Consider the following 13745-nt stretch of genomic DNA (forward strand, 5'->3'; position numbering starts at 1 on the left):
TGAGCTCACAACACACACATAGTTCATGTCTTCTCTAACTTCTCAAGTTACTCAACCCACCAGCAAACCTGAGCTCTTAACAGGTGATTTTTCCTCTGACTTCATAGAGAACATGGAAGCCATTAGTCAGAAACTCCCTCCTTCTGCTACCAAACCAGCAAACTTATCTGTATCCCACTCATATTTTTTTCCTTTCCACCTTCTACAGCAGAAGAGGTGTCTCTCCATCCATTTAAAAATCTTCATATTGTGATTTTTAAAAAATTTTATTTGAGAGCAAAGAGCATTCGAGCAAGCAGAGGAGGAGCAGAGAGAGAGAGAGGGAGAGAGACAGACTCTTAAGCAGGCTCCACGCTCAGCATGGTGCCCGATGTGGGGTTTGATCTCATGACCCTGGGATCATGACCTGAGCTAAAATCAGACTCAGTCAACTGAGCCACCCAGGCGACCTGTGAATTTTTCTTAACAGTTGTCTCCTAGTTTATCAAAGATAGAGTTTCTGTTTGGAAGTATGTTTGTTTACAGTTTGTTTCTCCTTGGCTCTTTGGAGGTGGTTTTCAAGAGTAAAAAGAGCCATGTGGAAACTGGAAGTTCAACACTTACTTCCTTGACTTCTATAACCTCCATTCTCCTGGTTTTCCTCCTCCCTCTGGGATCTCTTGCCCAGTTGCTCCTCCTTTGTCTGCCTCTTAGATCATAGATTTCCTTAGGCCACTATCAGATCATTCATTTATTTATATATATTTTTAATGTTTATTTACTTGTTTTTGAGGTATTTGAGGTATTTATTTTTGAGGTAAGTATCTAAATGTTTGAATGAGGAGGGTGAATAGTCAATACAGAGAAACCCTGAGGTTGCTAACCCCGGCAGCATGCATAACGGTAATAACAGTAATACCAATATTCATCAAAGGAGGAAGATCAGGTTTGTAGGTGGAATAGAATGTGTTCCATTTTGGACTTGATATTTTTAGTTACAGGTTAGCCACGTGGGTGACTTCAAGAAGCAATCAAAAGGCAGGTGTGATGTGGAAAGGAGTTAAGAGGGACAAATTTGGTTTAGAACTCAGCCAACCAAGATGACTGCTGAAGTTATGGGATGGTATGGGAGAGTATTAAATGTCAAGAGAGAATGGATAGAACTTTGAAGAATTTTAGTCTTTGAGTGGCATGAAGAGGAAGTATAGCCCGAGAAGCAAGTAATTTGTAGAGGAAATGGCACTTAAAATGAGCCTGAAGAAAGGGTTTTGATAATGGCAGACCAGAGACTGGTAGGTGGTGAAAGAAATAACAACATGAAGAAATGGAACAGGAAAGGATTCCACCGGAGAAGCCTTTTGGTAATCACATGTGGAATGAATTTGTTGTAAAAGAACTGGAAGTTTTAATGGGTCAGTCAACATTATTACTGTAGAAGAGAGGATGATGACCAAGAAAAGGCCATAACCTTTGGGTTATGTGACTATTGATATTTGGTTGCTTGGGTATGAAGAGAGTCTAATAGCATTTGACCTGCTTTGTTTAAGCTCCAGCCAAAGATATCTGGTAACTCTGGAGTGTCTCAGGTTTCTAAACATAGTCTGTGGTCCCATATCCTAGATTTAGATTGGGTGTTCTAATTATCTGTGTTGTGACACATCTTTGTGCCATGTCCATAACAGATAGTTTTCAGGTCCACTTTCATCAGTTTTTATTTGTTGTGTTTGTTTCTGAAGTTGCTGTTGTTGTTTTTCTTTAAAGAGAAATTCGAGGAGATAAGTTTCTGGAGAAAGGAGATAACGGCAGCAACGTTAAAGTCCATGGCTCAAGCATTATACTGCAAACACATGCTCTAAGAGGATGGCAAGAAAACAAGCTAAATTTGAGTTCTACTTTCTGCAAAGACCCTATGCTTGGTTTTGAAGATTCATAATTTGGTTGACATTAAAAAGACACACACAATTTGAAAAATGACGAATAGCTTTAAAAAACTTTTCAGAGTACCAAATTTTTCATTTACCAGACTGGCAAAGAGCTACAAAGTTTGGGATCTACTGAGACAAGGGTGTGAGAAAGCAGGCTCTGTCCTATATACTGCTGGTGGGAGAGTTTAATTGGTATGATCTCTTTGGAAGACAGCCGGCAATATCTGCCAAATGCACATATCCTCTGACCTAGGCTATTCTTTTTCTTTTTTATATATTTTAAAATGTTTATTTATTTTTGAGAGAGAGAGAGAGAGAGAGAGAGAGAGAGAGAGAGAGAGACAGAGCATGAGTGGGAGAGGGGCAGAGAGACAAGGAGACACAGAATCAGAAACAGGCTCCAGGCTCTGAGTTGTCAGTACAGAGCCCAATGTGGGGCTCAAACTCAAAAGCCATGAGATCATGACCTAAGCTGAGGTCAGATGCTTAAGTGACTGAGCCACCCAGGCACCCCTGACCCAGGGTATTCTGGACGAGATAATTCACTGCAGCATAATTTGTGGTGGTGAAATATGGCAATGACCTAAAATACCCAACAGACAATGGTTAAATAATTATGGCATATCTTTATATGGCCATGGAATACTTTAGTCATTGCTGTTTGTTTATGCAATAAAATAGCTCTGGAACTATACGTTAGAAACTGGTAACAATGATGGCCTCTGGGAAGGCACTGGGCTGAGGGGCCAGGAATGGGAGGGACTTTTCACTTACCATTTACACCTGATGAATGTATAACCTATTTCTACCTACAAACCCAACTGAAGGAAAAAAGTTTTCTGGTGGTAGAGAGTACACTCACAGTTTTGAACACATTGGAAACTTGAGATAAATTCTAACCAAAGAGTCATTAGTTATGATGGGAATCATCTTGGGAAAGTTCAAGAATTGAAGGCCATCTGAGCTTCCCCACCCACGTTTTCTTTTCACACAGAACACAAAGCAAAAAGGAAGGGAAGGGTAAGAGCGAGACATCACAAAACAGTCATGAAGGCAAGAAACTGGTAGGACAGACACTTTATTGTGGCTTGCTTGTAGTAAAACATTCAACCCTTCAACATGTACTTTTTTTTCCCTGGAGACCACAGCGTGATGCTCAAAGGCCTTTAGCGTCATCTTATGTCAGTCTAGTCAATGGCTACCTGTTTTATAGTTCAACTAATTAGAGGAAAAAGTCAGAAAAATCTGGTTTTAACATCCCAAATTAAGGGCTGCAAGATTTGCAACCCATTCATATAAAGTGCTTATGTTCAGTGCAAAGAGGGCAGACTTAGAAGGACAAGCGGATGCCAGGGAATGATGTTTCCTGGAAGACAGATGCATTGTATGACTCGAAGAAGGAAAAGCCACTTGACTTGTTAAACCTCCCCCAAAAGAGATCTAATATTTTCTTTGAAGCTTCTCTTCTCTACAGGACCAAAACTTTGAATCTGACAGATGCCCATGATGGTTATTTTTTTACTACCAAAAAACCTGGTTCAGAAAGAAATCCACAGGGTCTAAGCACCAGAGATACTGACTTTGGCTTCCAGTTCCTGTTTGTTTCAGCAGCAGATGTGAGATCAACAGACTGAGCTCTGGCTGGTGGGAGGCTCAGAGCTGCAGCTTTTTCTTAGGGCCCTCACTTGCAAATCCAAGTCATTGAGTACAACAGACCCTTTTAAAATCATGTCTGGGGGTGCCTGGGTGGCTCAGTTGGTTGAGTGTCTGACTTCGGCTCAGGTTATGATCTCACGGTCTGAAAGCTCGAGCCCTGGGTTGGGCTCTGTGCTGACAGCTCAGAGCCTGGAGCCTGCTTTGGATTCTCTGTCTTCCTCTCTCTCTGCCCCTCCCCCACTCATGCGTGTGTGTGTGTGTGTGTGTGTGTGTGTGTGTGTGTGTGTGTTTGTGTGTGTGCGCGCGCGCGCTCTCTCTCTCTCTCTCTCTCCCTCTCTCTCTCTCAAAATAAAATAAAACATTAAAAAAAATCATATCTGGTGTGGGAACACAAGCCAGTGCATATTAAAGGAGTACTTCACCTGGTTTTCCATCAACTGGACAGGACCATTTCATTATCCCCTTGTTCTGACTCTTGTCTGCAGGCCCAAACCCTGATTCCCTCTGTGAAGACAGAGAAGTGTACTGCCTTCTCAATGACCCTAGGCCTCTGTGTATTCACCCTGTGGTCCTGATGAGACTGTAGAGAAGCAGGACAGAAGAGGAAGTGGATTCCTGACCATTTTAAGGAGCACAAACAGGCTGTTAACTCAAACAGGTAGTCTAGACATTTTAGGGCTAGGATCTTGGCTACCATTTCTCTTCCCAGACTCTCTAAGAGGGAGCCACATTCTCTCTTTCCTGCAGGGATTTTCACAAAAGCCAGCTCTGTGCTTGTAAGCAAGCCCCCTGCATTCTTTTTGGAGAGGTTCCCCTTTCTTTCCCCACAGCATGAATGCAATGGTGCCCCTCTGCTGGTGAGTGGGGCTCTGGCCCCCTCACTGTCTGCACCCACAGCTTTCAGACACCAGCACCTGAGGATGCTTCTGTTCAGACTACTTTCCAGAGACTCATGGTTACTCCTTGTGCTTGTGAGAGGGCACACTCGGAAGTTTTATTCCACAGGTAGCACTTGCCCCTCGCCATCTCTGAATTTTGGGGAGAGAAGGAAGAAAAGAGGCAATCCTTTTGGTGCTGCTCTATAATTCTCTGTAAAACCCTTCTAGTTCTGAGGAGCCATTGAGCATCTCCACACGGAGGGAACTGTGTACAAAGAGGATGACCCGGGTTAAGAACCAAAACGCAGGGAAGGTGTGCAGACTGGCAGAAGTCTAAAGTAAAGTGCCTCTTTTTGGTGGGGGAGAGTTTTGTTTGTTCAGAAATGCTTAGGCGTAAACATGAGTGCACAGAAGTGTGCACACACACTTACTCACGCTGAGGTAGAAAGAACTGGCCATCTCCGGACGACATGTAGATCCCACAGTTTGACAGAAACATGGCACTTGCGTGGCGTGAAAGGTCCTATCCTTGCCCAAGGTGGCAAGTAGGGTCCGATCCAGCTCTTTCCGACCTGGGGCAGAGCCGGGGAAGTCCCACTGCACAGGAGGGGAGAGGTAGAGATCATCTCCATCTCTCCTATTCTATAGTAGTCAGGCCTCGCTGCACACGGTCACTTTCTGGAGCCTGAGCTGTGGGTGCTCCGAGTGTGGCTCGTCAGAAGCCACTGGGTGCAGATGTCTTGCACTACTGCATCCCCACTGCTCCTGGCAGCCTGCTGCACCTGCTGGACAAGGGCTGCAGCCCGTGAGTGTTCTTGCTTCACGGCAACCAAGTAGGCAGAACGCAGTTTGCAACATGTCAGGTAGGCCTGAACCTGGCAATTGGGCATAAGAGACAGCCAAGAGGAAACCATCACCAATGCTGAAGCGACACACACAGAGCTGTGTCAGAGAGCTTGGCAGACGAGAGCACTTCTCACTTACCAAATTAAAGATTGGGTTCTTGTCTTTCATTACATCATAGCAACTCTTCAAATATTCCGGATGTTAACCTATTACACTGTTATTTTATAATTATTACAAGTAACCTAAAAATTTCAAAAAGAAGAAGAGCAGGCAGGCAGGCAGGCAGAATCTGGTCTCTGTCTCTTCCTTCTGAGGCCCTCCTCCTCACTATCCTGGGCTCTCCAGCTTCCTGCTAGCTTCAGGGTCAGCACTGGGTCAGCACTGTCATTGACAAGTTATGATTTGATAGTTGTTTGGGTGATTATCTGATGTCTGTTTCCTTGACTAGATTGTAAGCCCCATGAGGCCAGGAATAGTGTCTGCTTTTTCTACTTCTTGTACTCCTGGTGCCTAGCACATGGCCTGGCATTGGCAGGTGTTCAATAAACATGCATTAAGTGAATGATTGAATGAATGAATGAATGAGCCATCATATCTCTCCCTTACGATGGGCACAAAGATTCTTCCTTCACTATTTTTTTGGTTTCAACCTGCTGAATTTAAAATCTTGTAATAGGAAGTTCAGGGATGAACACGTACACACACACACACACACACACACACACACACACACACACACACAGTTAGAAAAGGGCTAACTAAGGGATAATCTCACACTGACTTGACTTTTGCTGTTTGGATCAGAAGCGTCTCAATTTCAGGTGTGAGGGGTGGTTTCTCCTGCACTCTGGAGACCTTCCATCTCACAAATCCCCAGCTTAATGGAGACTAGAGCCCACACCTTCCCGGGCCCCGAGCTCACCAGCACATCCCTGGTTTGCCAGTGTGCTACACCAGCCAATAGCAAGGCCCTAACGAGTTGCCTCAGCTTTTACTAACAGCTGACTTTTTGCTGTGACAGTCCCTCTTAGTGGTTGGAGGGGACTCTTCTCTCTTCATATTTCATCTTCCATCTTTTTTGTCTTGGTCACTGAAGTCTTTCTATCTTTCTATCTGAAGCTCAGCTACAGATAATTTGCTAAAGCTAGAAGATGTCCAATATTCTCTAGGCTCACAAGTGATCATGATCAAGTCCTGCTGTTTGGGTATCTACCTGCTACCCCATGATGTTCACTCTCACCCAGGCCTTTGGCTCTACTTAGCACCTATGTATGTTAAACACAGTATCATACGTTGTCAGGCAACATTCATACCTATAGGAAGAGGGCATTTTTGCCAGACAGTCTGGAATAGGAACTGAATAAGGCTGGTTTTTGGCAAGACCTTGGCCTAAGATCACTTAAGTGCATTAGAATAAGTGCTAAGAAAAAAAAAAACACCCTGAAAAAGAACAACTGCCTAGATTTTAATGCATGTCTTTCCCAGGGCAAAGCCTCTGTCCTGCTGAGGGGGAGGCTCACTGAAGGCTTGGAAAAGGTCTGCAGTCTGGGGATCAGGGAACTGGGGTATCTGGCCTGGCTGCTGGATTCTCATTATGATTCTGAAACAGTAATTCTCAGAATTCAGAATATCAGAATCCTATCCTATATGAGGTCATCTGGATGTTGCATGCATAAATGAAGAAATGCTAAGAACATAGTCTTCCTAATCCCTCAGCTGAAGAAGGCCTGGTAAATTCAGTACAGGGACTAGCAAAACTGCCATGGGAAGCAGTTCTGTGGTTGTATAAGAAGCCATGTGCCTGAGGGGTGCATGGGTGGCTCAGTCGGTTGGACATTCAGCTGAGGTCTCATGACTAGTGAGTTTGAGCCATGTGTTTTAGCCTGCTTAGGATTCTGTGTCTCTGTCTCTGCCCCTCCCCCACTCAAACTTTGTCTCTCTCTCTCTCTCTCTCAAAAATAAACATTTAAAAAAATTAAAGGAAAAAAAAAGCCATGTGCCTGACATTAGTTTTCTTCACAAGGGACTCAGCTGCCAGATTTTCCCACTGCTAGTGGCCAGGGCAGTCTGGCTTGGTTTTCCTAGGCCTCTCCTGGCCTGTGGGACTTCCTCTGGATGGCAGACAATTAGCCTGTAGTTAGGCACAAATAGGAGCAGTTGGGAACACTTCTATGCTGGTTGGCACTCCTTGCAAAAGCACTGATTTCCTACTCAACAGGGAAGAGATCACTGACCTCAGGGAAATGGCCTGTTCTGGAGAAGGAGACACTAATGGATATCTGTTGGTCAAGGGTTGGGTGGGGTGTCCTTCTTACTGTACAGGGTACCCTTTTCCCTCCAGGATAAATAAATGTCTGCCCACTTTGAGAACCTCATTCAGTCAACCTGAAGACTGATATGAAGGATTTCCTAGGACTCTCTCAGAAAAGCTCTGCATATAAAATGGAGATTCAACAGTAGCCTAGGACATGTTTGTCTTGGGGATAAAGAAATGGGAAGGAAAGGCTCACAGAGTCAATGTGCGTTCTCCCTCAGTTTTCTCCCTTCTGCACCTCCATCTGGGCCCCAGCTCCATCTCTGGATAACAAAGAAGCTGAGGTACAGGTTTTGTGGGGAGCAAGGGACAAAGGTGAAAAGGTGCTATTCAGGAGCAACACCAGGTTTGGAGAAAATTCTGCTCACCTTGTTGTCATCACTGTGTATTGCCTGGATCAGGACCTCCAGCTCCTGTGCAGAACAGAAATAGCAGTTGTGAGAGGAAGAAGAGTCCCTAGCATGGGAGCTGAGGCCCAATCCAGTCTTAGCCTGGTCATTCTGACTCTTGTTAAACTCTACTACTTGTTCTTCTTTTTTTTTTTTTTGAAGATTTCATTTTGTAAGTAATCTCTACACCCAATGTAAGGCTTGAACTTCTTACATCCTCAAGATCAAGAGTCGCGTGCTCCACTGGCTGAGGCAGCCAGGCATCCCTTAAACTCAACTTCTGCTATTAGGGCACCAAAAGAAAGCTAGGGATAACACTAAGCTGGGGAATTTGAGGAGAAAGAACAGCTCCCAAAAGGCCTGTTCTTGGCCTTCATGAATGGATGTGGCTTTGTTAACTCCACAAAGAAGCCAGAGGGGGGCAATTTCATAGGCAACATGCTTCAAAGGCCATCTACAGACTCACCCTGACCTCCTCTACAATCACAGGGAGAAGCTCAAATTGGTCGTCCACAGACATTTCCAGGTGTTGCAAATATTAGACAATAATAGATATTGAGGGACACCTTCCAGGTATAGAGATTATCAAAAATTTTCTTTTCAGGGAAAGGCTGATTAGGGTGAGGCCACTATTCCAGGGAAGGGCTGATTAGGGTGAGGTCATTACAGAGGAGTCAGAAACATGAAGGGATCTTACAGAGTTTCAGTACATTATGAGTACATTACGGGGAACAGAAAAATAAAGAAAGAGATATGAAGACACTGAAACAGATAGAGGGGCAAAGAGGTATAGAAGCGAGCGCACCTGGGGTGGAATTCTCTTGAATGCTTCCAAGCAGTTGAGGAGGATGGTGTCCCCATCACTTTTGGCCGCCATGCCTGACTCACTGACACACTTGAGCAGCTGTTGGATTTCACTGTATTTCTCCCTCTCCACCAGCTGCCGGGCAGCTCTGCAGTAGGTCGCTGCAGCATCCAGCTGGAAGTCCTAGAACAGAACACGGAATGATGGCCTTAGGGTAGCAGAGGACATCAGCAAGGGGAAGGAAGGCAATATTTAAAAAGCTCCCACTATGCTTGGTGTAGAAAGCCATACTGATCGTAGTCATGACAAAAAAAAAAAAAATCACGTAACAAACAAACAAACAAAAACAAGCAAAAAGTTCCTCTTTGAGGGGCGCCTGGGTGGCGCAGTCGGTTAAGCGTCCGACTTCAGCCAGGTCACGATCTCGCGGTCCGTGAGTTCGAGCCCCGCGTCAGGCTCTGGGCTGATGGCTCGGAGCCTGGAGCCTGTTTCCGATTCTGTGTCTCCCTCTCTCTCTGCCCCTCCCCCATTCATGCTCTGTCTCTCTCTGTCCCAAAAATAAATAAACGTTGAAAAAAAAAAAAATTAAAAAAAAAAAAAGTTCCTATTTGGAATCAGGCAGACATTTAGAAACAACTATAAAAATCATAACCTTGATATCTAAAATAGTATATTTAACTTGCTGCCTGCCACTTTCTGAAAACATTCTAATCCAATTTCCCAGTTCGTTCTTTCTCTAATGAGCCACCTTTCTCTTAGGAAAGGGATGTTGGGGGTTAGTATTTGCTGCCGTGGACACTTGGTGCTCTATCGAGAGATGCCTCAGTGTTTGGAAACAGACCAGTTCACCAAAGGACTAATTTGCTGGAAACTACCAGATAAACCCTTTAAGTCAGGTCGTGGTTTAGGACAATCCTCACCAGAGTCTGGGAGGAGCTGCAGCCCTGCCTGCCCGCCAGGGGTAGCTGCATGTGCAGAGACTTTTCCAACACTGAAATATGTGGAAAAGAAAGGAACCGGTCCGATCATTCACGAAGCCACTGATCCTTGAGACACACAGTGTGCTCCTCCCACCCCAGAGAGTGACGGTCCTTAGGGTGTCTGCATGGAACCGTGTGGCGGGGGTGGTCTGTAGAAACTCTGCCCCTGTGGTTTCAGTGCCTGCCCCAGACTCTCTCGAGCGCCGCAGCTGCACCTGTGTCTTCTTACCACAAACAACAGGAAAGGTACTCCTTGAGCCAGCACCTGGGCAGATGGGAGTGTGGAGGGGCAGTCCTTGCTGTCTGTGGCTCTTCCTGTTGCACAGGACCATCTCCCCCCACCTGCCACATCCTTCAGCCATGCTCCCTTCAGAGCACAAGCTGGGGCTGCGCAGGGGAACAGCTGTGAGGAGCTGTTCTAGACCTGATAGCTTTTGATGAATCTGTCCTTGGTTACTTGGCTTTTGGCAATGTGTCCTAGAATCTTGAATGTGACTCTGCTCTGTGGTAACCACCTCGACTACATTCATGATGTATATGTAAATCTGCTTTATCTTGGGATAAAAGTTTTCTGAAGAACAATCTCTCATGGAACTGTGGTCAGGTGCTGACTGCTCTCAGAATAAGTCTTGAGTGATTCAAGACATACCTGCAGAACACGGAATGCAATTCCAAAACCATCTTCCACATTCTTCCCTCCTAGCATGACCTGAAAAGGAGAGGGAAATGTGTATAAAGAAGCAATAATTACTGGAGTAGCCCCTCTATCAAGAATAAGGGGCCTCATTTATTCAACAAATATTTGTTGAGACTCTACCAAGCACCAGGCACTAGGGATACAAGAGTAATCAAAATGGATTTGATCTCCAGCCTTCTGTGGCTCATGTCTTAGTGGGAAGGCAGCCATCAAACAAACGACTGAAATACAACTAGATGATGACAATTGTGATAAGCTTCTGAAAGAGAATAGTCTGTGAGAGGTCTGAAACATTCGTAGGTACCTTGCAGGCAACATCCATTTTCATGTGGTTATTTCCAAAGAGGGTTGGCAGAGGCAAGGTGGTGATTTGAGAGGTCCCAGCACTTTCACACCGATGTAAGAACCTGGTCACTTCCATCTGCAGCTGAAGTGTGTTCATGTGCCTATGGTGACAGGAGACACATAGTATAGCCTCACGAGGGGCTTCAGGAGGGACTAGGGCCAGGTGACTGAGAAATCATGATAAGATGGCAATGGAAAAGGTGAAAGAAATGATATGGAGAGAGAAGAAATCCAAAATACCCCCTGATCAGTTACAACAAGACAAGATAGGGTGGTCTGGTGCCCTGTACAGACTAACTGCTGCTCCGTGGAACTGGACAAAGTCCAGTCCCTGCATCAGTAAGTATTTAGGAAGCACCATGTGCCACTGATAACAACAGAGCTCAAGAGAGACATGAACCCTGCCCTCACAGACTTCATAGGCGAGAGGAGAGATGCATAATGAAAAAACACACAAAGTATCTAGCGACTGGGCCTATGAAGGCAATGAAGGCAGGGTGCAGCATTTACTTTGGATGTTGTGTCGTAAGCAGAGGGAGTGTAATGGGTAAGCAAGTATAAAGACTGAGAGGAGGGAAGGGCTTGGTGTGCGAAGGAGCCCCCAGGAGGCCAGTGTGTCTGTCACTCAGCAAGGGAGAAGGGAGGAGTGTGCAAGGAAGATGGAGATGGGCCAGGCCAACACCTTGAGGACCTCTTCCGCCTGCCTACTGGAAGGCATTTGGCATGTAGTCTCATCCCAGTACTTCCCTCACTCTCTTCTATGAGCTCCTCTGTAGGCTTTGCGTGCTTGTACTGCACACTGTCACTCAGGAATGATCCCCTTTAGATGAGTGGTTCTCTTTCAAGGGTTTAGGAATGGACAAGAGCAGCTTCATTGCCAACAGACACTCCTTTCTAGCCGTTCTGCCCACCCTAATTGTTCCCTGAGCCCTGGTCTACCTGGACACATCAGCTGCAGTCATCTTCTTTTGGAAGAAGGTGGTTTTCTTCCTTCTGGTGCTGCGAGAGGTGTCTTGGAGGTAGATCTTCAGGTGGTCCTTGGCCTTAAGCAACCACGAGAGTTTCTCTCCCAGTTCTGTGTAAGTCTTTGCTTTGTGACTGAAGAACCGGATACAGGTCATGGCGGCCCGGACTTGGTCCTATAAGAGGGAAATGAATATTCAGATCAAGTGAGATCAGGGATATTGGAAGGTGGGGCTGTTAGGAAAATTCTGACTTGATTCCCATCCATAAAGCCTAGTCGCCAGCATGGGTTGAACAACTATTTTGTATCAGTTACTCCTAAGCCCAAGGGATTCTAAAGTGAACTGACTGGCTGGGCTCCTGGGAAGGATTTTATTCCACCACAGAAGAGATCTTCAAAAAGGATACTTTTGCTTTTCCATTCAGCTTGGCTTTGGTCTCACTTTGGCTTTGAATGGTTCAATTTCTCTGTGATTTAGTGTTTGCAACCCTGGGACAGATTGGGAGAACCTTGTTACCTCTACCTTCATGCACCTTCTCTAAAAACACTTATTTATTTATTATTCCTTATGAATTCTGCATTCATGCCTCATGCTTATTTCGAAATTGCCACAGACCTCTTTTTTAACCTTCACATTCCTTGAACTCTAAAGAATGCCATTACTGACAAGGTTACGATTTGTCTCTTTGGGATGAGAATGGAAATCCCAACATTATTCAACAATGCTAGAGAGCAACATGGATTTGCTCTAGGCTTGGTCAAATAGTGAAGTCAGGGACCAGATGACAGTCTTGTTCCCTCATCTTGCACAGTCTCTCCATTGGCAGGTTGTCATCAACAGATGTAGAGGGCAGGAAGGGGCTATTACCTTCATAAACTGCTGTAGCTCATATAGAATGTGGTAGTAGTTCTTCTTCTGTAAATGTTGGCAGGCAGCTATCAAGTACTTTCCCCAGCTCTCTAAGGTTGGATCAATGGATTCTAACAAGTTCTCCAAAGTGTGTAGCTTCCCACTTTTATAACTTGGCTGGAAAATGCCTTCTATGAAGACTTCTGGAGGACTCTCCTGCAGCAGGGCAAGGCAAAAAGTCAAGTATTGAGCCTGGTTCTGGCACTCTCTGGGATCCACTCTGGATTTCCTTCCACTCACACACCTTCAGCTTCCTTCTACAGTGGTGCTTCTTAACATTTTACGAGTCACAGATTCCTTTGAGAACCCCACTCTGATGACTGCTCCCCTTCTCTCCTTTCCTGAACAGAAAGCTCCCTGACAAAGTCATCTACACTCCCAGTCTCCAATTTCTCTCCTGTGATTGTCTCTTCAACCCATTCTTATCAAGCTTTTGCACCCATCACCTCACTAAAACTGCCCCCGAGGTCACCAATGGTCTCTAAATTGTTAAATCTAAAATTCTGTGCCCTTGTTTTCCACCTGATCTATCAGATGGATAGCTGACGGCTTTTGATATAGCTGATGGCTTCCTCCTCCTTTTCTTTTTTTGGCCAGATTTTCTTTATTTGGCTTCTAGGACATTACCCTCTCCAGGTTTTGTTTCTACTTCTCTGGCTACTTCTTCTCAATCTCCTTTGCTGATTCCTCTTAATTTCCTCAGGGCTTAGGAGGAAGCTATTCTCTTTTCTTTCTATACTCACTCTTTTGGTGATTTCATACAGTCTCATGGCTTTAAAACTATTTGGTGATTGTGCCTAGATCCCTATTTCCATCCTGTTCATTCCTCCTGAACTCCAGAAGTGTATGTCTAAAATATCCAATTGCCTACTCAAAATGTCTTCTCAGGTATCTAGTAGACTTAATACATCTAGAACTTCACTCCTGGTTGTTTCTTCCAAATCTCTTCTTTCTGTAGTTTTCCCTTTCTCCGATGGCAGTTTTATTCTTCTAGATGTTCAGATTAAAATTCAGTCAGATCTTCTCTCCCCTCCCCAGTATAAAATTCACTAGCAAA

At 44.9% G+C, this 13745-nt stretch overlaps 1 protein-coding gene across 2 annotated transcripts in view; it reads right to left on the minus strand.

Annotated features, from left to right (window-relative positions):
* ZFYVE26 (zinc finger FYVE-type containing 26) overlaps positions 1-13745 on the minus strand; it is an 84682-nt gene that overhangs the window by 12798 nt on the left and 58139 nt on the right. Inside the window, exons 36-42 of one of the 2 annotated variants that reach the window (XR_003969592.1) lie at positions 12647-12844; positions 11754-11953; positions 10774-10915; positions 10422-10481; positions 8793-8975; positions 7967-8011; positions 4870-5313 (exon numbers count right to left, since the gene is read on the minus strand). Coding sequence is in view for 1 of the 2 variants with exons in the window: in XM_030319372.2 (XP_030175232.1) it covers positions 5110-5313; positions 7967-8011; positions 8793-8975; positions 10422-10481; positions 10774-10915; positions 11754-11953; positions 12647-12844 (1032 nt within the window). In the remaining variant the exon portion in view is untranslated. Of the gene's footprint in view, positions 1-2966; positions 5314-7966; positions 8012-8792; positions 8976-10421; positions 10482-10773; positions 10916-11753; positions 11954-12646; positions 12845-13745 lie in introns of those variants that run through there. The other variant, XM_030319372.2, reaches the window with a different exon arrangement.

This window comes from Lynx canadensis, chromosome B3, assembly GCF_007474595.2.
Source record: "Lynx canadensis isolate LIC74 chromosome B3, mLynCan4.pri.v2, whole genome shotgun sequence".
Taxonomy (NCBI): Eukaryota; Metazoa; Chordata; class Mammalia; order Carnivora; family Felidae; genus Lynx; species Lynx canadensis.